The sequence below is a fragment of the Drosophila subobscura genome, chromosome O (genome assembly GCF_008121235.1).
Source record: "Drosophila subobscura isolate 14011-0131.10 chromosome O, UCBerk_Dsub_1.0, whole genome shotgun sequence".
NCBI lineage: Eukaryota > Metazoa > Arthropoda > Insecta > Diptera > Drosophilidae > Drosophila > Drosophila subobscura.
In genome coordinates this window covers 4318722-4339994 of record NC_048533.1, presented here as the reverse complement: position 1 = coordinate 4339994, position 21273 = coordinate 4318722, and the positions used below count along the sequence as shown (strand labels likewise).

Here is a 21273-nt window from a genome sequence, read left to right as displayed (position 1 = left end):
TTGTTTAATTGTACGACAGTCAAAACGAACACGAACACCCTGTCGCTCCTCAGGCGACAGACGAAAATATGAATACCTCTCGCATGATATAATACGATTAAATAAAACAAAATAGAATGTATGCAAAAGTAAAAGCCCTGCGCTGCTCATTTAACATTTATAACATGATTATTGAACGTTTTATTTGTTTATATAACATTAAAACATTGGCCTGATTTATCACCGCGTTCTTCTGAACGTAAAACTTCTTTCCATCGAACAGAAGGCGGCGTGTCCTAGGCTCCTCGGGAGACTGGGCCTCTATTTCATTGTAACTTTCATTTGGATTCAACAACAGAAAGTGGGCCTAATGCATATCGTTTTAAAGCTTTGTCTCGCGCTTCCAGGGTCTTGTGGGTCCTCGATTTTAGATGGGCCTTAAAATGTTTCCTAAGCTTGAATCCTAACCTGCAGATGTTACAGCTGAAAGATAAACAAGATTATAGATTTATTGAAGCATTCGTGATCCGGTTGCTGGTACCTGTGTTCGCGGCTCATTGTGTGTTGTATTTGATGGGACCTGCAGTCTCCCCTGGTCACGAAGGACTTGCTGCAGTACTCGCAGCGAAATGGACGCTGGCTCTCATCCATGTGAGTTCTGTGTAGGGAAGTACTTTACATAAGAGGATCTCATAATGGTGCCGATGCTCACCTCTCGTGTATGCTGCGGGCGCTGCAGTATTGAAAATCTTTCCCGCAGTTATACCGACAGGGATAGGGACGCACTGCCGTGTGCTTTCTTTCGTGGGAACGGAGCTCCGCAGCCGTTGCATACGCGGCACCACATTGCTGGCACTTGTGGGGTCTGGTGCCGGCATGGCGCACCAGGTGACACTTCAGACTGAAGCGCGTGGCCAGCGACTGTCCGCATAAATGGCAGACATGTCTCTCCTTGGGTGGTTTGTGGTGACGACCCGTGTGGTTGTCCAGCAACACTTGGCTGTGAAACTTTGCACCGCACTTTGGGCATTCATGCGTCAATTCGGCACCAATGCAACGGAGGTGTTTGGTTAGTCGAGAGGCAATGGGAAAACTTTTCCCACAATGGCTGCAATCAAAGCTGCAAGGAATCGGCATTAGAAGGGTTTGGCTAGAGTTCAGGCAACTTAATTTACTTCCTTCCAGCAGGCACAACATCATGTAGCTGGTACAGGTGCGTCCTGAGCTCGATTCTGCTCGCAAATTGAAGGCCACACAAGTTGCACGAATGTTTATCGGCATCCATGTCATTATTGGCATCTTCTTGGACAATAGAAGCTGTCTCTCCAATGTCCTCGTCTTTCAGGTTACTCAGATCGCTATCACTCTCCTGTTGTATCTCATATTCATGGCGAATGGACGCTATCTCTACAACGTATTCCTCTGGTCCTAGCTCAGTATCGCTTTCCACATTACTTTGATAGATATCATAGTCGTCTTTCGGCAGTTGAGATTCCATCTCAAGCTCCAGCCGTTGCTGCACTTCAATGCAAACTCTACGGAAGTCAAAGGCAGCCTCTAGATCCTGCTCGCATTTTTGGCATAGGAGCTGTGGCAATTTCTCATCATTTCTCAGCTATTTAATTAAAACAAACTTGTGAAATTTCAATTACAATTTTAATTTGATTTTATACTCACGAGCAGGCCAGTTAATGTTTCGATTTTTCCCAGCAGACCATTGCTGGAGTCCTCGAAAACGTTTCTCGCTGCAGCATTGTGTATCTGCCGCGAACATGTTCTGCAAAACATCTTCATATTTATGCAAAATACTCAAACTATAACGAGAACATTGGCAAATAATAAAACTCCTCAAATCAAATCAAGCCGTTTCATTGACTTGAGGAAAAAGCAAAGCGCCATTCACCCAGAAGCGCAACGAAAAGCTTAGCCCAGGTTTGTGTCGCTCATCCCGTTAGTCGTCCATGGCGCCAGCCACTTGGCGTTTGTGGAGCTTGCTTCTCTTGTGAAGCGTCAAGTGGGAGGAGCGCAGAAACGACTGATCGCACGGCTCGCAGCTGCAACATAAATCGCTTGAAATACATTAAATTAAAGGACTTTGCTGCCTCAGCACATACTGATAGTTGCGGCTGTTGGTATGTACCAATTCGTGCATGCGACGTGTGGCGCTGGATCTGAACGTCTCGTCACAGTATTGGCACGAAAAAGGACGCTCGTTGGTATGACTCCTGAAGAAGTAAACATGATTAGTATGGAAATACAAACAGTGGGAGTTCCATGTACCTCTCATGCACAGCCTTGCTGCTGCAGCCGCGAAAAGTTTTGTCGCAAAAGCGGCAGGCATAGGGTCGTGCATCCGTATGCAGGATCCTGTGACGTCGCATTTCGGGCTTCGTGTAGTATCTGGCATGGCAAATGTCGCACTCGATTTGCTTGTTGCCCGAATGCCGCATAATGTGCAATTTAAAGTACGTCGAGCACTTGAACTCTCCCTCGCAAATGTGACAGATCCAAGTTTTGTTACTCTTCTTCCGTTGCCTGGGTTTCCTTTTGTGTTTCCTTTTGATGGTAAGAGTGGAGGATTGAGTTTCCACCGCGATGTGCTTATTACCGTTCTCATCCCTTTCTTCTTCGCCTTTATCGGGTGGAACGAGAGGCGGCGAGACATCCACATGGTTGTCTATGACTTCATCGGCGCTGACCAGATACTCCACAGCATAATCGTCCATCGCTTTATATTCGACATTGTCGTCCATTTCTTTATCTTTGATATTAACGGCGGCGAGCAGCGATGCCACAGCATCGTTGTCCAATGTGTTATCCTCGACATTAATGGCGGTGAGCAGCGGCTCTTCGGCATCGTCGTCCATCGTGTTATCCTCGACATTAATGGTTGTGAGCGGCGGCTCCTTATCTTTACCCCCACCAACAACAGCTTCGTTTTCCAGTGTATTATCTTCGTGTTTAACTGCGAGCAGCGGCTCATCGTACGTCTCATTATCCTCGGCAACCTGTGGCTCGCTGGCTATCTCTTTATCCTCGATATTAACGGCAGCGACGAGATCATTGGCGCTGTCAAATTCCTGCAGTTGGAGTTCGTTCCTTTTGTACTGCAGAAACTCATTGGTGGCCATGAACTTTGTCCGAAATTCCAGGAACCTCTCGAGGTCCCGCTTGCAACCTTGGCATATGAGCTCTGGCATATCATGTTCCTTCTCCAACTAAATGGCAAGGATACAGGATAAACAGGATGTTGGCCTCACTATTACAACTATTTGTTCGACAACTTACATAGGACATAGTGATGTTTTCAATTATAATGACCATGGGGTAGTTCTCCCCCTCAAAGAGTGGGGTGGCACTCGATTTATCTATGTGGGTGCCACAAGTGCGGCACAGCCGCTGTCGCCACTCGAACATCGTTTGCAAATAAATTCAACAATTTGTTGGCATTCAGAGTTGTCAACTTCCCGTTGGCTTCCAGGTGAATGGCAAATCAGACAAGACCAAGAAGAAGAATCCTAGACAGCTGCTTTTTGTTATTTGACAAAAAAAAAAAAAAAAGAATTAAAATTGAAAACTGCCAAAAATGAAGTTAGAATGCAGAGCTTGTGGCGAGCAGATATTCATCTCCAATCCGAAGAACCTCTTCGACAAGGAAAACTCGCTAATACTGCTGAGAATCAAGCAGCTGACGGGCATCCCGGTAAGACACGAGAACATAACATTTGATAACAAATTATTTGAATTGAAACTTGCAGTTTAAATTCGAAGAAAATCTACCAACGCATATATGTTCCTGTTGTTTGCTGGACCTCAACCAGGCAACAGTGTTCCGGGATCGTTGCCTGAAAACACACAAGCGTCTGCACCTCAAGGCAGCCAGAGTCCAAGATGCTGTGGAAGAAGCGCACGACCCACTGGATGATAATGTGCAGCCCGCGGATACCTACGATGATGACGACGTCGTGAGTGAAGAGTTCTCCGAGCCGGAGGAGGAACAAACCCATGTATTTCCGGCATTGGAAGAAGCCAATAAAATAACGAAAACAGAACCGAGTCCCAGAAGCGCTTATCCCCGCGTAATGGTTAAGCGCACCCGCCTCGCAGAAGGAACCTTGATAACTTTATCGGCTACCAAAACACTAGGCCCAGACCCCAAGCGGATAACCAGTGCAAAAGAAGCCCAGCGGATGGGGTCCGGTCAGCCAAAAAAGAAGAGAAAAAGGGCTCCTTGCTTAGAGAAGAAGTATGTGTGCGACCAATGCGGTTGGTCCTTCAACGACATAAGCAACATGAGAGACCACAAGCTGCGCCACTCTGAGAAAAAGTTTGTGTGCAAGGATTGCGACTCTTACTTCTACACGGCTGCCCAGCTCAAAATGCATGTTCGCGTCAAACACAATGGGGAGAAGCCCTTCCTCTGCAAATACTGCGGCATGGCATTCACCAACAGTCCCAGTCGTTGCCGACATGAGCGGTAAGCAATCAACTAGCATCTAGCATGTACTCCAAATGCTGAATTTGTGTGTTCCTGCAGGCGGTACCATTCAAACGACTTGCCGTTCGGCTGCGTCGAATGTGGCAAGACATTCATCAGCAAAGTGGGTCTGGCAAAGCACGGAGAACTACACAAAGGCGGAGGAACGGGAAAGTTCTAGTAGGTTTCCATAATACAATAGATAATAGTCAAAACTAATGACCAGCAATCCAACGCAACTTATTTTTCAGCTGCGACATTTGCGAGAAGGAGTTCAAGGAGGCCATTTTCCTGCGTGGGCACTATCAGACCAAGTATCATCTGACCAGGGCGAGAAAATATGAAGATGCCTGCGAGTACGAAGCGATTGACGAAGACGGATACATTGATTTCGATTTGAGCGAATCTGTAATTGATGATTAAAAATAAATCATTCACTTAATTTTTGGCGCCAAATTGAAGACTACGTGTGCAGGCACAGCATCTCAAATAAGAAGAATTGTACATAGGCACTAAATTGTACACATTTAACATATCATTTATCACATTTATAAGCTTTTTTATTACATTTACTGTGTATTTATCTTTTTTAACTCTGTTTAATTATGGCGCCCGCTTTTACCAGTCACACACCCACGCGGCCAATGCAACAGGCCATTCACATAAAATGGGCATAAATACAAATTAAAGCCAGAAATTTAATAAAACTATATTATTGGGGGTATAAATTGGGTGCCTCATAATGTCGCTGCGGTGTCGAACCTGCGGCGAGACAGTATACGGCCTAAATGCAACAAACCTTTTTGAAGGGGACAACGATATTGTGAGGAAGGTTTCATTTCTGACTGGCATCTGGGTAAGTTGGCACTCCCGACTGTTTTCTGTGCTAAAGTAGACTCCTGGCAGATGACCGACCAGCTGGATATGCCCAGGAGCATTTGCGCTTGCTGCCTCATGGATCTGAACACCGCCATCTTGTTCCGAGAGCGTTGCATCAGGACACACAATGTGCTGACGCAGGGCAGCTGCGAGATGTTCCCTTCTGATGATGTTGCTCTAAAAAGGCATCTAGACGACCCACTGGGGAATGAGGACGGCTTACCACTTGAAATAAAATGTGAGATGGAAGATCAACTCTCAGATGCCCAGCCAGATATAGTGGAAGCCCCGGCCAGATCTCAAGACACGGAAACACGCAGCAAACATTCCTCTAGACAAAATTCTTACGAAAACGTCCCGGCGGACACGTTGCACTCACCAGTGGCAGCGCCAGTCCCGTCTGTGGAGGTGACGGAAAGTCTTATAACGGCTGAAAACACAGAGCCTTCTGCCACGAAGGAAGCTGAGCGAAAACGTAGGAAGCGCCAGAATCGAGTTAATCAAAATTATATTTGCGATCAGTGCGGCAAGCACTTCAACGACAAGGGAAATCTGAATCTACATTTGGTGCGCCACACGGGCATACGCAAGTTTCAGTGTCCGGAGTGCAGCCACAAGGAGTACAGTCAGTTCCTGTTGAAGATGCACATTCGGGTGAAGCACAGAAGAGAGGCGCCATACGCCTGCAAGTACTGCGACCAGAGATTTGTGTGCAGCAACAAACGCTATCGTCACCAGAGGTAACTACTCAATATTTTGCAAAAAGACAGAACTAAATGAACATTTTGTATCTTAGAATCCACGAGGGGCTCAAGCCGGAGAGGACTGATAAACCTTATGCCTGCAATATTTGCCCTCACAGGTGCAACAGCATGAGCAACTTGAGGAAACATGAAGTGGTGCACTCTGGCGATCGTCCATTTCGGTAAAGGAAAAACGTTTGCCACTATCCTGCATATGGATTTAATCTTGAACTTTATTATATTCCCAACAGCTGCGAGATCTGCGATGTCGCCTTCAATCGCATGTCCAACCTGAGAACTCATTTTCGTTCGAAAACCCACAAAAAGAAGACTGAAGAAACGACAATCACTGAGGCCGAAATAGTCGATCCAAACTGAAATTGTTTACCTTAAACAAAGGATAAATGTACATTTTATCCAAAATAAACTTTGTTATATTAATTCTTGTATCTGAGAACACAAAACTTTGGTACATTTGTCAAAATTTCCTTTTTTATGTTAAGTATACAAAATTTAGAACAAGACAAACAGCTCCCTCGTCCGACACGGAGCATCCAGCCATGCAGTCATTGTGCTCAGCCCCTCGCTCAAATTGAAACTCCTCTGGTTTCGGGCACACCCACTCGGAGTTTTCCCTGTGTGCAATGATGGCTAGCCGGTCCACTCGGAGCACTGTCTGCGTGCATTAGCTCAGCTAAAGTTTCTGGCGGAGCTACAGCAGCCATGAGACTAATTGAACTTGCTGGACACATCACTGCGGGGCGCGGCGAGGAGTACTTACCGGCACAAGCAAAATGATGGGACATCCCAAAGAGTGTCGTCGAGCATCTGATAACATTCTGGCCCACAACCTGGGAAAGAATACACTGTTGGCATCGCTGGAGTCGCACCCAAAAACCTCCTAGTTTCGGCTTGCATTGCTGGAGTTCCAGTTAGTCAGCGTTCCATTGGCAAGCTACATTTTGAGAACGCCACCTGTCCGTGCTGCGGTTGCTGTCGTGGGATGCAAAATACAAGTGTCCGATGGCCACACATGTTCACCCAGCAGTGGCCAGGTTGCACGCTCGCTGCCGTGCCGTGTGCCGGGGGAGCACGTTAAAAGTTCACGTACAAAATTTCGAGTTACATTAAAGAATGAATGAAAATTATGATTTTATTTAACAGTTTTTCCGAAAGAACTAAGTAACTAATATAAACTCTATTTGTTTAACTCGAGTGTTTGTTTAATCCTCAGTCTCCGAGTTATCCTGAGCCTGCGCTGAGGCCTCGCTGGCGCGCTTTATGCACTGGTTGACACGATCCAAGAACTGATCCGCGACGTCTTGCTTGCCAAAGCGGCAGGCCAACTGTTCAACAACTCCCTCCATGGACGTCTTGCCCTCGGCGTCGGCGGCATAGTTGAGGCCATACCACGAGAAGCTCTTCTTTTGGCCATTCATGGGCACCAGCTTCAGGTCGCCGGCTATCTTCATGTTCAGCAGCACCTTGGGCACCAGCTCCTGTCGCATGAGCATGCGGAAGGACTGCAATTGTGGATGCTCCAAGATCTTCAGCTCACCAGTGCCTGCCACAAAGGAGATTTGTAGTAATGAAAGTGGATAAATAATTGGGTGTATGGAAACCTACCACGCTCCTTCCATTCTTTAGTGTTCGTATCGAACCGGTAGAGCCGCGAACGCTCGCCAAACAACTTAGTCTCATCCTCCTCTCCCGTCTTCACAACGATCTCATCGGGCAAGTCAACAATGGGCGCATAGTAGGGATCGTAGTTGTCATCGTTTGTGGCATCGCCATCGCCCTCGCCATCTGCATCACCATCTCCGCCCGTTGTGTTGTTGCCCTTGGGCGATTGAAAGTTTTTAAAGTCATTCTGGTGCGTGAGATTGTAGAAGCCGCCGCCGCTGGCTGACTTATTGAAGCCCATGGGAGTGCCCTGATTCTTCGCGGACAAGCTGGCAAAATCATCGCCACCAGCCTTGCTGGCCAAATCCGCCAAGCTGGAGCTACCCACAGCTCCACCACCACCACCTCCAGCAGCAGGCGAGGAAGTCTCCTTCGTGTCACCAAAAGCCAAAGAGAATACCGACTTTGGGATGTTGTTGTCCTTCTTCTGTTCGTTGCTCTCACCCGTCTCTTTGTCTTTGGGTGGCGTTGGCGGCTTGCCCAGATCTCCAAACGTGATGCCTTGGGTGTTTTGGCCAAAAGCGGGCACCTCAGAGGCAAACACAAAGCCCGACGATCCACCGCCAAATACCGAAGTGTTTGTGCCACCGAAAATGGTCTTAGGCGCCGCTGCCGGCACGGGATCCACTTTGGCTACGCCGCCGAAAATGGATTTCGTCAACTCGGGAGTGCCGCCGCCGCCAACTCCTCCAAATATGGACTTGGCACTCTGATCCTTGCTCTCGGCAATGCCACTGCCAAATATGGAGCCCAGCACATTGCCCTGGCTGCTGCTGAAGATCGACTGTTGCTGCTGCTGCTGCTGGGGTTTGCCACCACCAAACAGGCTCTGGCCAAAGGTGGGTTTATCTGAGGGAAGATTTTGTCAAACAAATTAATGGAATTCTTAAGGGTATGCCCATTGGCAAGACTCACCTGCGGCTGTGCTGCCAAAAACGAATGCATTCGATGGTTTATTCTCCTCTGGCTTGCTGGCAGGAGTAGAAGCCAAAGCCGCCGTGGAATTGGCGGACACTGCCTGGCCAAAGCCACTGAAGCCGCCGCTGTTGGCGCTCGCCAGAGAACTGGCTCTAAAGATGGATGAGCCGCCGCCCAACTGAGCAGCTGCCGGCTGCTGTTGCTGTGATTGAGCGAGCGGATCAGCGGCAGGCGGTAGCTTCAGGGCTGGCAAATGCATCGGCAGCGGAGGGTACACATCATCCGCGATGGGGGCGGTTGAGGTCTGGTGGTTTGCCCAGTCAAACTTCTCTGGATCGCAGCCCACACAGCCCGTGCAGCCAGATCCGACCGAGAGGTCGTGTTCTTCGGCCAGCGATTTGTTCTCTTGGGAAAACAATGGGGGCCTGCCGCGACTTGCTTCAGTAATGTCAGCTGCAGGCGGCGCAGCGGATGTGTTTGGTTCCTCAACAATGGCTGGGGCGGTGCCGTCGAGGGCGCTCTTCACCACCTTCAGGAAGTTATCGGCAATGTCCTTATTCTTGAAGCGCAGCGTGAAGCGCTCGTTGACGCTTTCGCCCTCGCTGTAATCGTGCACGACAAACAGCCAGGAGCGCTCGTCCTTGGGCTTGTAGGCGACGCTCGCGGTGAGGGCGTGATTGAGGCACACCTTGAAGATCGGCTCGCGTCGCATCAGCACTCGCAGTTTTCCGGTTTGTTTGTGGCGCAGGATCTTCACATTGCCTACGCCTCGCTCGCGCCACTCGTCCGTGAGGCGATAAAGCTTTGCCCGCTGCACATAGAGCACCTCCTCGTCCTCCTCGCCAGTCTTGACATCGACCTTGTCCGGCAGTGGGATTACAGGTGCAAAATGCGTCTGATTCTCCTCCTCCGGATCGGAATCATTGTTTTCCCCATTATCGTTGCCAGACCCGCCGGGGCTCTTTGGCTGCTGCTGTGCGGGCTTTGGCATCGTGAAGCTAAAGGTGCCCGATTCCAGAGACACAGGCGCCGCTGCCGACGTTTTGGGCACAAAACTGAAGCTGGCCGATCCAAAGACGCTCTTGGTGGCTTCGCCGTCTTTGCCTTCCCCTGCGACAGTTGGCGGTGCAGCAGCCGCTCCAAAGCCGAAATTAAACTTTGTCGTGGCCGGCAAGATGAGGCCCGACGTTGAGCCCAAAGCGTTGCTCTCCTTCTTGGGCACTGTGTCGTCCTTGGGCGCCTCGCAGGCACTGCAGTAGAGGGCATCCCCAGTGTTGCTCAGATAGCAACTGCCGCAGGACCAGCTGCCCGCCTTGGGCTTGAAGGCATCTCCAAATCCAGACGCTTTGTCAGGCAATGCGGCAGGAGCTGAGGATGTGGCTGCCACTGGAGCAGCTGGCTTCTCCGTTGACTGTGGCTTGGCTCCGAAAATGAAGCCCGAGGGGAGAGTAGTCGCTGCTGTGGCTGGGGCTGCCTCTGTTGTTGCGGGGGCAAAGCCAAAGGAAAACTTGCTCGCGCTGCTGGTGGATAGATTGAGAGCATTCGATAGATCCAAGCCTGCTGGCTGCTTGGGCGGCACTGTCGCATCCTTGGGTCCCTCGCAGGACAAACAATACAACTGATCCTGGCCATTGCTCGTGTAGCAGGCCTCACAGCTCCAGCTGCCAGCCTTGGGCTTGAAGGCATCGCCAAAGCCTTTGCTGGCTGTGGCTGCTGCTCCAGACTTTTCTTCTTTGGCAGCCACCGGCTTCCCCTCCGCCTTGGTGCTGGACGATTCAAGCTCTTCCATTTCTTTTTGGGCCTTTAGCACTGCATCAAAGAACTCCTTGCATGTCTCCGGTTTCTTGAAGCGCACGCACAGCGTTGTCTGTTCCAGCTCCTGATCGGCAAAGTCCTGGGCCGCCCAGGTTAGGGCCGTGGTCGAGTTGACGAGATACTTGAAGGTGGTCTCTGGCAGCAGCCGCTGATTGCAGCACGTTTTGTGCACCTTCTCGCGACGCATCACGAGACGCACCTGGCTGGGATCTTTGCGGTTGCGCAGCAGCTTCATGGTTCCCAGGCCACGCTCCTTCCACTCACTCGTCTCCTTGAAATAGCGCAACAACTTGGCCCGATTCTCGAACAGCACATCCTCGTCCTCTTCGCCTGTGACCACCTTCACCAGTTCGGGCAGCGGGATCACTGGGTTAAACTGCGCCGTCGGCTCGTACTCCTCCACGGCATCGGATTCGGTCTCCTCTTTGCCTGTTGCCTTTGACTGCTGCTGTTGCTGCTGTCCCTGCAGCGTGCTGTCCTGGAGCACTGCTGTGGTAAACAAGGTGTTGTTGTTGCCGCTCGTATTACTGTTGACGGCCGAGACGCTGCCAAACGACATGCTGCCAAAGGACAAATTGCCAAATGGCGAGGCCGTTGGCCCGGCTCCCTGCTGGCCAAAGCTGAAGCTGGCAAACGGCGGCACTGTCGGCGGAGCTGCGGCAGCCGTGGGAGTGGACGACACGGCAGTGGAAGTGGGAGGAGTAGCAGCAGCAGCAGCAGGCTGCTGTCCTCCAAAGAGAGACTTGGCCACTGTCGTCGATGAGGTTGGGTTGGTCGCGAAAGCTGGAGCAGCCAGAGCTGCCAGCGATTCCGATAGCTTCATGTTTGAGGGCTCAAAGGGTTTGCCGAACGATGTGGCAGGTGTGCTGGTCACAAAGCTCTTGGGCACAGCCGTTGCTGGGGCGGGGGCTGCAGCAGGTGCCTTTGGCACCTCGGGAACCGCAGCAGCTGCGGCGTCCGTGGTGGTTGTGGCTGCCTTGGCAGCCTCCTGCCGCGCCACAGTGTAGGCAATGTGAAACTGTTTGGCCGTGTCGGGCGACTTGAAACGAACGAGGAACGTCTCGGGCACCAGCTCCTCGTCGGCAAAGTCGTTGGCCGCCCAAATGAACGACTTTTGCTCCGTGTCCCCTTGGGGTGTGGCCAGCGACATCTCTGAATTGATTTTGTGGTTGGCACAGACCTTGTGGGTCTGCTCGCGTCGCATGAGAATGCGCGAGACGCCGGTGGCCTGGTTCTTCAGTATCTTAATGTTGCCAATGCCACGCTCCTTCCACTCGTGCGACACCAGGCGGAAGAGCTTCGCACGGAAACAGAACTTGACCTCCTCATCCTCCTCGCCCGTGCGCACTTCAATCTCATCGGGCAGCGCTATAATGGGCTGGAAGTCCGGGCGTGGATCGTAGTCCAACTCCAGGGAGGCATCTGCAGCGCCCGCACTCTTATTCGGCTCACTTGCGACACTCTTGGCACTCTCATTGAGCAGCAGGGCCTGGGCCTGTTCGGCCTCCTGCTCCTTTTGCTTCTCGGCAGCGGCCTTGGCCACCTGTGTCTTGAAGGAGAACGGACTCTCCGCATTGCTGGTGCCGAAGCTAAAGTTGAACGCCCCGCTGGAGGTTGCTGTCACGGCAGCTGTTGGCACAGTCACTGGCAGTGCTGCTGGCTGTTGCTGTGGCTGCGACTGCGGCTGCTGTTGCTCCGTGTTCTGCACCAAACTAGGCTTGATATGCTGTGCAGGAATTGTTACGCTTAGCGTCGGCTGGACGCCAGCGACTGTGGCTGGTTTGGGCAACGGATCGGAGCTGGTAATGACCACATTAGCCGGTGGCTCCTTCTCCACGGGCTGGTTGTTCAGAGCGCGATTAAACAATGATGGAATGGCCGGTGTGGGGGCCACTGCGGCTGTTGGCGGTGGAGCAACGACTGGAGCTGCAGCAACCAATGGCGGCTTTGCCTGCGGCACCTGAATGGGCGATGGCATGAATACCGGAGCAGATGAGTTGAAGAATCCAGGACCTCCCACTGCAGCGGTTGGAGGCTTGGGCGGCTCCACCGGCAGAAGCGGAGCAATGGCCGGGGCTGGACCGGGTGGCTGCTGTGCTGGAGCTGCTGCTGCTGGGACTGCGGACTGTGGTGGTTGGATCAGACTGGCAGGCGTTTGTCCAAAGCCACCAGCCGGTTCCAGGTAGGACCTGGGCGGCGCCACAGCGGGTGCCGGTGGGAATATTCCCGGTATGCCAGCAAAGTTTGGATTCTGTGCTCCTGTAAATGTAAATGACATTTCAGATGAAATTATAGTCAGGATTTATATTTCGAAAGGGTCTAGACAAACTTACCAAAGATATTCAGAGGCGGCAACGTGCCAGCAGCCGGCGGAGTGCGCATATACTGCTGCGCTTGGGCTGCATAATAATTGTAGAGCTGATTCTGGTTGAACAATGGACTGCCGTAGGCGCCCTGCAGGAAGCGATCCTGTGGCGACTGTATGCCCGGAACGCCATTGAAAAATCCACCCGGATTGGCAGTGGGTGCACCATAATTCGTAGACAGCAACTGCTGATGTTGCTGCTGCTGCGCTACTGCTGCTGCGGCAGCTGCCTGGCTCTGCTGATGCTGCTGTGCATCGAGCTCCTCAATGATGAGGAGCTCATCCAGACCGAGGGCCGTCGCTGGATCCACATCCCTGGTGGGCGTTTCGCGGTGTGTAATCTTCAATTTTTTAATCAAATCTTCGATGCCCGTAAACTTTTCGGTTAGGTTCTTGATCTCCTGCCGCATGTCCGTGATGCCGGTGCTGACATCGTCCTTAAGCTGGCACAGGGACTTGCTCATCTGATTGACTGTCTCCTCCAGTTGATTGAATTTCGCATTGGAGGCCAGCGGTGTGGCCGCTGTGGCCGGCGTAGCTGGTGTGCCTCGAACTGGTGTGTCCCTCGAAGCGGCTGGCGGCTCCCCGTGACGCCGCGAACGGTTGAGCGTGAGCGAAGCACCTGCATAGAAGTCCGCATCCTCGGCATCCTCGTAGCTCGACGAATTGTTGTGATTATCCGGCGAGGCGTAGACATCGTAGTTCGTCTCACAGCGATCCTCCTCGCAGCGTCCCACCTCGCTGCGGATCATCCCGTACAGCGGGTGCTTCACCTGGCTGCGTAGCAGCTGCTGTGTCTGCTGCAGGCAGTCCCTGCGGCGCTCCCAGTAGCGCGCTTTGGCATCCCTGTTGATCTGGCTGGAGTACTCCAGCATGCGGTACGCCTCCGCCTGCAGGTACGTGGCCATGGGCAGGTTGAGGCCGCGCACCTCGTCGATAAACTGCTGATACTGATGCGCCTTGAACATCTTCGAGCTGAAGTACGAGACAGCCTCCTCGGCGAGACGGAGCCGCTCCTGGAAGGCCTCCGTTGAGGAGGCCGACACGATCTTGAAGAATCGCGGATAGTGCTCATGGCCGCCTCCGCCCTGCTGCTGTTCGCGGCGCATCATGTTAAAGCCCTGCTTGTACAAGGTGTCGATGCGACGCTCGAGCACATCCCGATCCTGGCGCGAGCACAGAATGGCGCCCAGCTTGAAGAGTATGATGGTGTCGGCCTTGGCGCCATTCACGCCGCGCACCGCCTCCAGGCCCATCTGGATCTGGGCACGCTGCTCGCCGCGACTGCAGTCGGAGACTTGATTCTTGTGGGAGCGCAGAACCAGATCCCACCAGCCGCTCTGCTCGGGCGTGGCCAACTGGCTGAGCACATTGGCGTACGGCAGCATATGGGGTCGCGCCGAGGCACTGAAATTGCCCAGATTGCAGCTGTCGTAGGTCTCCCGCTGGCTGGCCAAGCGGCTGTGCGTGTGGATGACCGTGGCGTAGAGGAACACATCAATGTCCAGCTGCGAGAGCGATTCCTGCCCGCAGAAGCTCAAATCTTGCTTCACATCGCGGCGCAGTCCCTCGTAGAAGGCGACGCGTGGAGCGCTGCCGAGAGCCTCGCTGGCCCCCAAGGCCAGGTACACATGCTGCGCCAGCGACTGGGGCTGCAGGAGCAGGGCCTGCCGCTCATACGACTCGATGTCCGCCTCCGCAGGCCATTCGTACAGCGGCTCTTCCAGCTTGGGGTTGCGCACGAGATGCGACGAGTTCTCCTTCAGCTTGTGTTCGGGATGGGAGAAGAGCACCGGGAAGAGCTGGCGACGCCAGTTCTTGTCCTGCCACTGCAGGCGGGCGCAGGCCAGCAGCTTATCAGAGTTCTCAAACAGGCCAATCATTGGCTGATTGTTCTGTCCGCCCGTCTGAATGTTCTCCTTCTGGTCCATGTCATGGGCATTCGCGGGCTCGAGGCAGCCGAACAGAGTCCTGCCCAACTGGGCGCAACGAAAGGCGCCCTGGAGGCGCCACAGCTGCAGCAGTTTCTTCTGATCCTCGTCGCAGTGCTTCACCCAGGGCTGGGTGGAGTTCTCCGGCAGCGGCTTCGTCTGGTAGCCCAGCAGCAGCAGGGGCAGCGCGCTCTTCAGGCTCTTCACCCACTTGTTGTGGTTGCTCACGAGCTCCCGCTTGAAGACGAGCGCCACCGCATGGAGCAGCAGCTGTCCCGAGTAGTGGTCGATGCAGGATTGCTGCAGCTCTGGCTGCAATTGATCGGCCGACGAGGATTTCTCCATGCTGAACCTGTGCAGGTACTGGTCGAGGCGGAACAAATGGCTGCTGCAGTCGAGCATGCTCTTGCCCGACTCCAGGCTGAGCTGTGCGAGGCGGTCGAGGGTGAGGAGTGCCAGCTGCCAGAAGCGCGGACCCCACTTCTTGAGGTCCTTGCCCTGCTCCAGTTTGGTGAGCGTGGTCCAGATGATGTCATACCAATCGGTACACTGGCTGGTGCCACTCTTCTCGTCCAGCTCCACGCGGAAAGCATAGGTGAAGGCCTCCTCCAGTTTCTTCTTCTCCAGATAGCAGCGCATGAGACGCACCCGCACCTGTACGTCCTGTGGCCGTGCCTGCAGCTCCCTGTGCATGATCTCCTCGAGGGCGTTCATCTCCGAATTGGCTGCTGTGATGTCGCGCAGCGCCCCATCGCTCGATCCAACTCCTCCATCGCCGCCATTGGTGCTCTCGTGGAGTTTTATCTTCATGCGCAACTGGAACATCAGTTCGCTCTCATTCAATTGTATGCCGCCGGCCATGTCCAGCCAGAACTTGGCGCACTCCACGCTGAAGAGGCCCTTGCTGTTGCTGTTCTCGTCCAGCAGCAGTTGGCAGGCATCGTTGATCACTTCGGGCTGCTTCGGATTCAGCTGGATGCAGCGCTGGTAGTGCTCCAGGGCCAGCTTGGGGTCCGGCTGCTTGCGCATCGTGTAGCAGGCGGCAATCAGCTTGTGGGCATTGGCCTCGTCCTTCACCTTCAGATAGCTGTTGAGGTATTCGATGGCTTTCGGGTATTCCTGTATCTTATAGTACATGCGGGCCACCGCCATACCCTTGACATCGCGCTACAAATACGGAAAAGAAGAGCAGAAAAAAGGACTAGAATAAATGTCGCCTAACCTCACTTTGCAGAGGGTATCCCTGCAAACATTACAGAAAGCAGCCCAAGGCTAGCGGCTGGCATGTTAATATTAATATCCCATGCCCAATGCCATGCGACGATAGAAAAGCGCGCAATTTTCAATTGAAAGATGCATCTCCGAGCAGCCGTCGCGAAGTGACGCCGCACGCACACACTCAAACACGCGCAAACACCTTTACATACATGGCGCCAATGGCGGCGCCGACTATTTCGCAACATTGAAGAGTTTCGCAATGCAATAATTACCAAATGTCCGGGCGGCAATTTGCCAAGTATTTTGTGAACCTGCTCGTCCACCTCCTTTCGTGACGTCCACATATCTTATGTATAGTTATTTCACTTCAGTTGAGAATCTTTTTCACGACTTGCAAAAATGTGCTTCGCGCTTGGCTTTTAACTGGTCATCGGCTCGGTTCAACTACTTTTGCTCAAACAGGAAGTTGCCAAAACCAGAAGTGAGATGAATTCTAGCTCGGCAATTCCTAGATAAATACGCTTTACTGGTTCTTTAATCCAATCAAATCGTATTTTCTGTTATATACTTATATTAAAGAAACAAAATTGATGCAGCACTGCCAACAAAGACCGGGACCGACAAATTAGTGAGGCCGAATTCGAGCATTCACAATACCACTGAAAATCGTCAGATTTTGCTGGTATTTTTCCGCCATAACCAACACCAACATCAAATGTACTAGTATTCATTTTTAATTTTAAATGCAGTTTTATTTTACTTTATTGGTTACTTCATTTGTACTTTCCAGAAGAGCAATTTCCTGTCCGATGCCGCACTTATGTAGGGCAGCCTCTGGTGCCAGGCCAATCCTGCGTACGTCTTTAAACCCGTTTCGAACAGCAGCACTGCAGATTTTGCAGAAAAAACTTTGAGCGTCAAACCTGGGCGGCCGATGCTGGCCATGACCATGTCTGAGCTACCGGGCGCAAAGCGTACCACCCGACCACCATCCTCATGGATCTGCTTGACGTCGGCGGGCACAAATGGACGATTGAGGTCCCACGTGATGACATCGCCACCCGCCAGAGCAGAGACAAACAAGCGATTGCTCTGGGCCCAATCAGCGGACATCAGGGGAAACTTGGGGGACTCCACAGACAAAACAGTTTTCTTCTGCCTTACATTATAGAGATGGATAATGCCTGAAAGTATAATTTTGGTAAAGACTGTCCACCAAGGAGCGCAAGATATAAATGCCACCTCTCTTCTCGGCCACCAGGACCTTTTCATTGTCATCTGGATGGCTTTTTATCGACACTCCCGCCGAGGATAGGCAGAAGGTGATGACGTTCTCCGACACTGCAGCGGTGCTCCAGAACCGGCACGTAAAGTCATCGCTGACCGAGGCCAGAAACTCGCCTTCGCACACCCAGGATATGTCATTCACGTAGTCGGTGTGGCCCCGCAAGGTGTCCACCGTGTTGTACTGATTGACGTCCGTGCGAAATATCATCAGGTCCGTGCCAAGGGCAGCGCAAAACGTCACATTGTTGGGTGTGCTGTTCAGAGAAGTGTCCGGAGAGAAGGCAATGGCATTCACGCAGCGCGAGTCGCTTTCACCTAGCTCCAAGTCCTGCAGATGATGCCACAAGAACTCGCCGTTCTCCTCCTACGGAAACCATATTCGCTTTCTTTCAATTTTTAAGTAAAATGCAATCAAAAACTTGCCGGCAGTCCAACCACAAGCAAACAAATGCGTTTTTCCAGCGCCACGGCGACGAGATTGTAGGCAAAGTCATTCGCGCAGATTTCATAGCACTGGATTGACTCATTCAAGTCTATTGTGTGATCGGGTCCTGTGACAGTTCGCATTTCTTATTATTTGTATATTTTAGTGGAATAAATGCAACAATAGCCCGCGCCAAATGTGTTTACTTTGCTTTGCCACAATTTGATGCTAACGCCTGTCCGTAAAAATACCATATATACCATTATGGTGGCTTACAACACTAAATAGTGGTGGTTTTCGGTATATTTTAGTGATTTTTGTACCGAGCTAAGTTGGCTGCGAATTAGACTACTTCCTTTTCCGTGTTAGCTGTGAAAGAAAAAACATGCCGGTGGGTGCTAAATGAATCTAAAAAATGGTTTTAAACAAAGAAAATTCGCAAATGGCCCAGCAAAAACCATGCAGAGCACACCGCCAAAGTGCCTAGTGCTCAAGAAATGTGTGTTTGGAGTGAAAATCGCCGATGCCACCCCAAAAACTGTCTCGGACCAACTTCTTGTGCCGTTCCGTGTATTGGTGTTGTCCCCACGCGTGGCATGCGCTCAAGAAATTTGCAAACAATTGTGAAATAATAGGGATATTACGATTTCTCATGAAATTGTGTCTGTCGGAAACACAATTCGTGTCAATGCATTCAACTTAACCTAAAAAATGGGTGGCATTTGCGAATTTTTGTTGTTCTTTAAACGAATCGACTGCATTTTGTTGATGCGAGTACTGATCATATGTTTTCGCCTCCCCACCTACTACTTTCAGCTAGCAAAAGATTTACTGCACCCTCTGCCCGCTGAGGAGAAACGCAAGCACAAGCTGAAGCGTCTGGTCCAGCACCCCAACTCCTACTTCATGGACGTGAAATGCCCTGGCTGCTACAGAATCACAACTGTGTTCAGTCATGCACAGGGCGTCGTGGTCTGCGCTGGCTGCGCCACCATTCTGTGCCAGCCAACTGGAGGACGTGCCAAGCTGACAGAAGGTGAGTCTGCCCTCTGGGCCAGGAGAGGGTCTTGCTGCATTACTAACTGCTCCTTTTGTTGTTCCTTTCAGGCTGCTCGTTCCGCAGGAAGCCACAGTAAAATGGGACTCTTGGATGAACCACAAATTATTAATTTTTTAATAAAAACTAAAACGTAAAGAATCCACACGAAAAACTCACATCCAACTCTTTTTCATTCGAAAATGTGTACCCGCCCATCGCCTTTCTAGACGCCGCCGCTGTTCCGTTCCCAAGGGATTTGTGAGGAGCGCAGCCCCTGCAAGGCGATGCACAGCACACAGCAACAACAAATAACAACAGCAGAAAGCAGCAGGAGCAGCGAAAATTTTTATATTAAGTAGTTTTAAAACGTTTCAACTACGAACAAGAAGGATTGACTGTGGCTGTTAAATAGAAAGAAAGCTTGTAATATACAATTTTCTGCCTTTCTATGGTTCATTGTGTGCTCTGTATATTAAAGAATTAACGATCTTGTGGTTGGTAACCGTGAAAAAGAGACTCTGATCTGTCCTGCCTGTGGTATTTGTTGTTGTTTATGATGTGATGGCTCTTTTGTTTAAATATTCAGTGGCATCCGCGTGTTGCATTTGTTGTTTGATTGTGCTCCGTGTTGCCAAGTGCGATACGGTCTAATATTCATTTTTGAATTCCAGCGCCCAAAATCGATCGAGAGCTAGTTGCCACTCGATAGTACTATCGATGACTGTCCGATCGTGGCATATATTTCTGGTATATTTTCGAGGGCTACACTGTCGACCTTGAATGCCGCAGACTGCTTGGCGCGCGTCTTTCTGCCCAAAAAAATTCTTCGAACCCAGACAGCTTGGCACCGCGCCTTTTCCGCACACAAGAACAACTCCACTCCCAACCCAAGTCGACTTAATTTTAAAGCGCCAAAAATGTCCAACTCACAATTTGACAAGAATATGGACTGCGAGGACAAGATGCTCGAGGATAATCTCATGGAGATGGGCACTAAGCTGTGCTCCCTGCTGGAATCCAATGAGAACTCGCCGGAGTCAGAGCCGGAGCCGCAGCCGCAGCCCAGCCCTCGGGCAGCACAACTCACCTCGTGCTGGCCGAGTTGCAGGCCAACTTCAAAGATTTGAGTTTGGATAATGCTCCGCGCTTTGAATTTCACGGCTACGGGTGCCACGCCCTAGCCAAGCGCACCCGCGACCACGAGGAGGCTATCCCGAGTGGGCGCCATCAAAAGAAGTCCAGGTCGGGTGCCGGCATGCAGCAGCAGTTGCAAAGGCAGAATCAATTCAACTGGAACCAGCTGGCGCCGATGCTGCGTTCGATTGGTCTGCGTGGCGATTGGTGAGTGGCGGCCATGGCTTAAGCTCCTGCAGTTTTCATGTTTCTTTCTCTACCACAGCGTGGAGCGCAATGTCGTTGTGCGTTTGATGAATCTCTTCAAGTCGCTGCATGACCACATGAACCAAGATCTGGGCGTTGGGCCGGAAAACTCCCTGCCATCGGACTATGTGTTCGATCTGCCCAAGAAGATCACCATGCCTTGCAGCCTTGATCTGCGCCACCAGGTGCATGTGCTGTGCACCAAGGCGGATCGCTTTCTGGCCCACCAGCGCCGCGTGCTGGAGGCGAATCGCCACTTTGACTACCGCAAGTACACGGAGTGCGACAAGCTGCTCAAGGGATCGTCGACTTACTTAAAATCCTTTAAGCACTTCACCAGATCCCCGATACGCCATCGCGATGGCATCTTTTCGGGCTCAGCAGCCAGGTGTAAGCGCCATGCAATCCGCCCGTAAAATCAATAAAATCAATCCAAGGCACTGATCGTCTTGCTCTCTTTTCAGCCAATGCCCTGAAGCTGGAGGACATGCTCACAAATCTGCGCGAGTGGCTGCGCGCCGCCTATCTCTGTGTGTATGTTTTCAACTGGGAAATGGACCATGAGCATCGCTACTCGGCCGCCATGACCAAGGACCACAATGCACTCATGGACAGGGCCAAGCAGCAGGCAGCCAGCGAGCTGAAGGCGGCACAGCCCAAGGAGCTCAGCGCGGAGGAAAAGCTCATCGCGCAACGCTTCAAGCTGCAAAATGTCATCGAATGTGCCGCAGAGAACGACGACTTCCTGTCCACACTGCTGAACAATCCGGACGCCTACTTTCCAGCCGAAGCTCGGGACATGTGTGCGCAACAGGAGGCAGCTGCTGGCCCAGCGGCTGAAGCTGAAGCTGAAGCAGCACCCGTGGGCGGCTTTGATTTGCTGGACATTAGCGACTTGTTGGAGCCATCGTCGCCTCCAAAGCGTGCCACCACCACGCGTCGCTTCAAGCCGCTGTGCTTCCGCAGCTAAACAAAAGAAGAGAAAAGAAAGCAAAGAAATATAATCAAAAGTATAACGACGAAATGATAATCAAAAGTAAAAGGGAAAAATCTTTGCAGCGACGAATGCCAATTGGTTTGGCACTCTTAATTATATTTACCAATTATAAGCACACAATTTTTGACTTGTTTGTAG

At 51.6% G+C, this 21273-nt stretch overlaps 8 protein-coding genes across 9 annotated transcripts; 4 read left to right on the top strand and 4 right to left on the bottom strand.

The window, feature by feature from the left end:
- Positions 1 to 209: 209 nt before the first annotated feature.
- Positions 210 to 1797, bottom strand: LOC117899586 (transcription factor Ouib). Of its 2 annotated transcripts, XM_034809705.1 has the most exons (6): positions 1657 to 1797; positions 1473 to 1594; positions 1155 to 1442; positions 692 to 1099; positions 521 to 637; positions 210 to 462 (listed from the first exon to the last, which is right to left on the bottom strand). In XM_034809705.1, exons 1-6 carry the CDS (start codon positions 1771 to 1773, stop codon positions 318 to 320), a joined length of 1197 nt encoding a protein of 398 aa, XP_034665596.1. In that variant the 5' UTR covers positions 1774 to 1797; the 3' UTR covers positions 210 to 317. The 2 variants fall into 2 exon arrangements, with proteins under 2 accessions (XP_034665596.1, XP_034665595.1); XM_034809704.1 differs by having other exon boundaries at positions 1155 to 1594.
- Positions 1798 to 1900: 103 nt separating this feature from the next.
- Positions 1901 to 3439, bottom strand: LOC117899585 (zinc finger protein 62 homolog). The gene is made up of 4 exons (XM_034809703.1): positions 3268 to 3439; positions 2260 to 3197; positions 2094 to 2204; positions 1901 to 2033 (listed from the first exon to the last, which is right to left on the bottom strand). The coding sequence occupies exons 1-4, from the start codon at positions 3394 to 3396 to the stop codon at positions 1931 to 1933; spliced, it is 1281 nt and encodes a 426-aa protein (XP_034665594.1). The 5' UTR covers positions 3397 to 3439; the 3' UTR covers positions 1901 to 1930.
- Positions 3440 to 3473: 34 nt separating this feature from the next.
- Positions 3474 to 4912, top strand: LOC117899588 (transcription factor Ouib-like). Its single transcript, XM_034809706.1, has 4 exons — positions 3474 to 3682; positions 3738 to 4456; positions 4517 to 4636; positions 4708 to 4912. Exons 1-4 carry the CDS (start codon positions 3566 to 3568, stop codon positions 4877 to 4879), a joined length of 1128 nt encoding a protein of 375 aa, XP_034665597.1. The 5' UTR covers positions 3474 to 3565; the 3' UTR covers positions 4880 to 4912.
- A 179-nt stretch (positions 4913 to 5091) lies between these two features.
- LOC117899589 (transcription factor Ouib-like) lies at positions 5092 to 6519 on the top strand. The gene is made up of 4 exons (XM_034809707.1): positions 5092 to 5312; positions 5363 to 6075; positions 6132 to 6260; positions 6330 to 6519. The coding sequence occupies exons 1-4, from the start codon at positions 5199 to 5201 to the stop codon at positions 6454 to 6456; spliced, it is 1083 nt and encodes a 360-aa protein (XP_034665598.1). The 5' UTR covers positions 5092 to 5198; the 3' UTR covers positions 6457 to 6519.
- Positions 6520 to 7200: 681 nt separating this feature from the next.
- On the bottom strand, positions 7201 to 16638 carry LOC117899577 (E3 SUMO-protein ligase RanBP2). Its single transcript, XM_034809690.1, has 5 exons — positions 16281 to 16638; positions 12828 to 15957; positions 8677 to 12753; positions 7705 to 8610; positions 7201 to 7642 (listed from the first exon to the last, which is right to left on the bottom strand). Exons 1-5 carry the CDS (start codon positions 16350 to 16352, stop codon positions 7302 to 7304), a joined length of 8526 nt encoding a protein of 2841 aa, XP_034665581.1. The 5' UTR covers positions 16353 to 16638; the 3' UTR covers positions 7201 to 7301.
- Positions 16639 to 16743: 105 nt separating this feature from the next.
- LOC117899590 (nucleoporin Nup37) lies at positions 16744 to 17953 on the bottom strand. The gene is made up of 3 exons (XM_034809708.1): positions 17719 to 17953; positions 17251 to 17659; positions 16744 to 17192 (listed from the first exon to the last, which is right to left on the bottom strand). The coding sequence occupies exons 1-3, from the start codon at positions 17860 to 17862 to the stop codon at positions 16777 to 16779; spliced, it is 969 nt and encodes a 322-aa protein (XP_034665599.1). The 5' UTR covers positions 17863 to 17953; the 3' UTR covers positions 16744 to 16776.
- Positions 17954 to 17967: 14 nt separating this feature from the next.
- On the top strand, positions 17968 to 19207 carry LOC117899595 (40S ribosomal protein S27). Its single transcript, XM_034809714.1, has 3 exons — positions 17968 to 18110; positions 18536 to 18755; positions 18827 to 19207. Exons 1-3 carry the CDS (start codon positions 18105 to 18107, stop codon positions 18853 to 18855), a joined length of 255 nt encoding a protein of 84 aa, XP_034665605.1. The 5' UTR covers positions 17968 to 18104; the 3' UTR covers positions 18856 to 19207.
- Positions 19208 to 19675: 468 nt separating this feature from the next.
- On the top strand, positions 19676 to 21125 carry LOC117898715 (protein bag-of-marbles). Its single transcript, XM_034808332.1, has 4 exons — positions 19676 to 19859; positions 19940 to 20099; positions 20158 to 20528; positions 20603 to 21125. Exons 1-4 carry the CDS (start codon positions 19676 to 19678, stop codon positions 21106 to 21108), a joined length of 1221 nt encoding a protein of 406 aa, XP_034664223.1. The 3' UTR covers positions 21109 to 21125.
- The last annotated feature ends 148 nt before the right edge of the window (positions 21126 to 21273 follow it).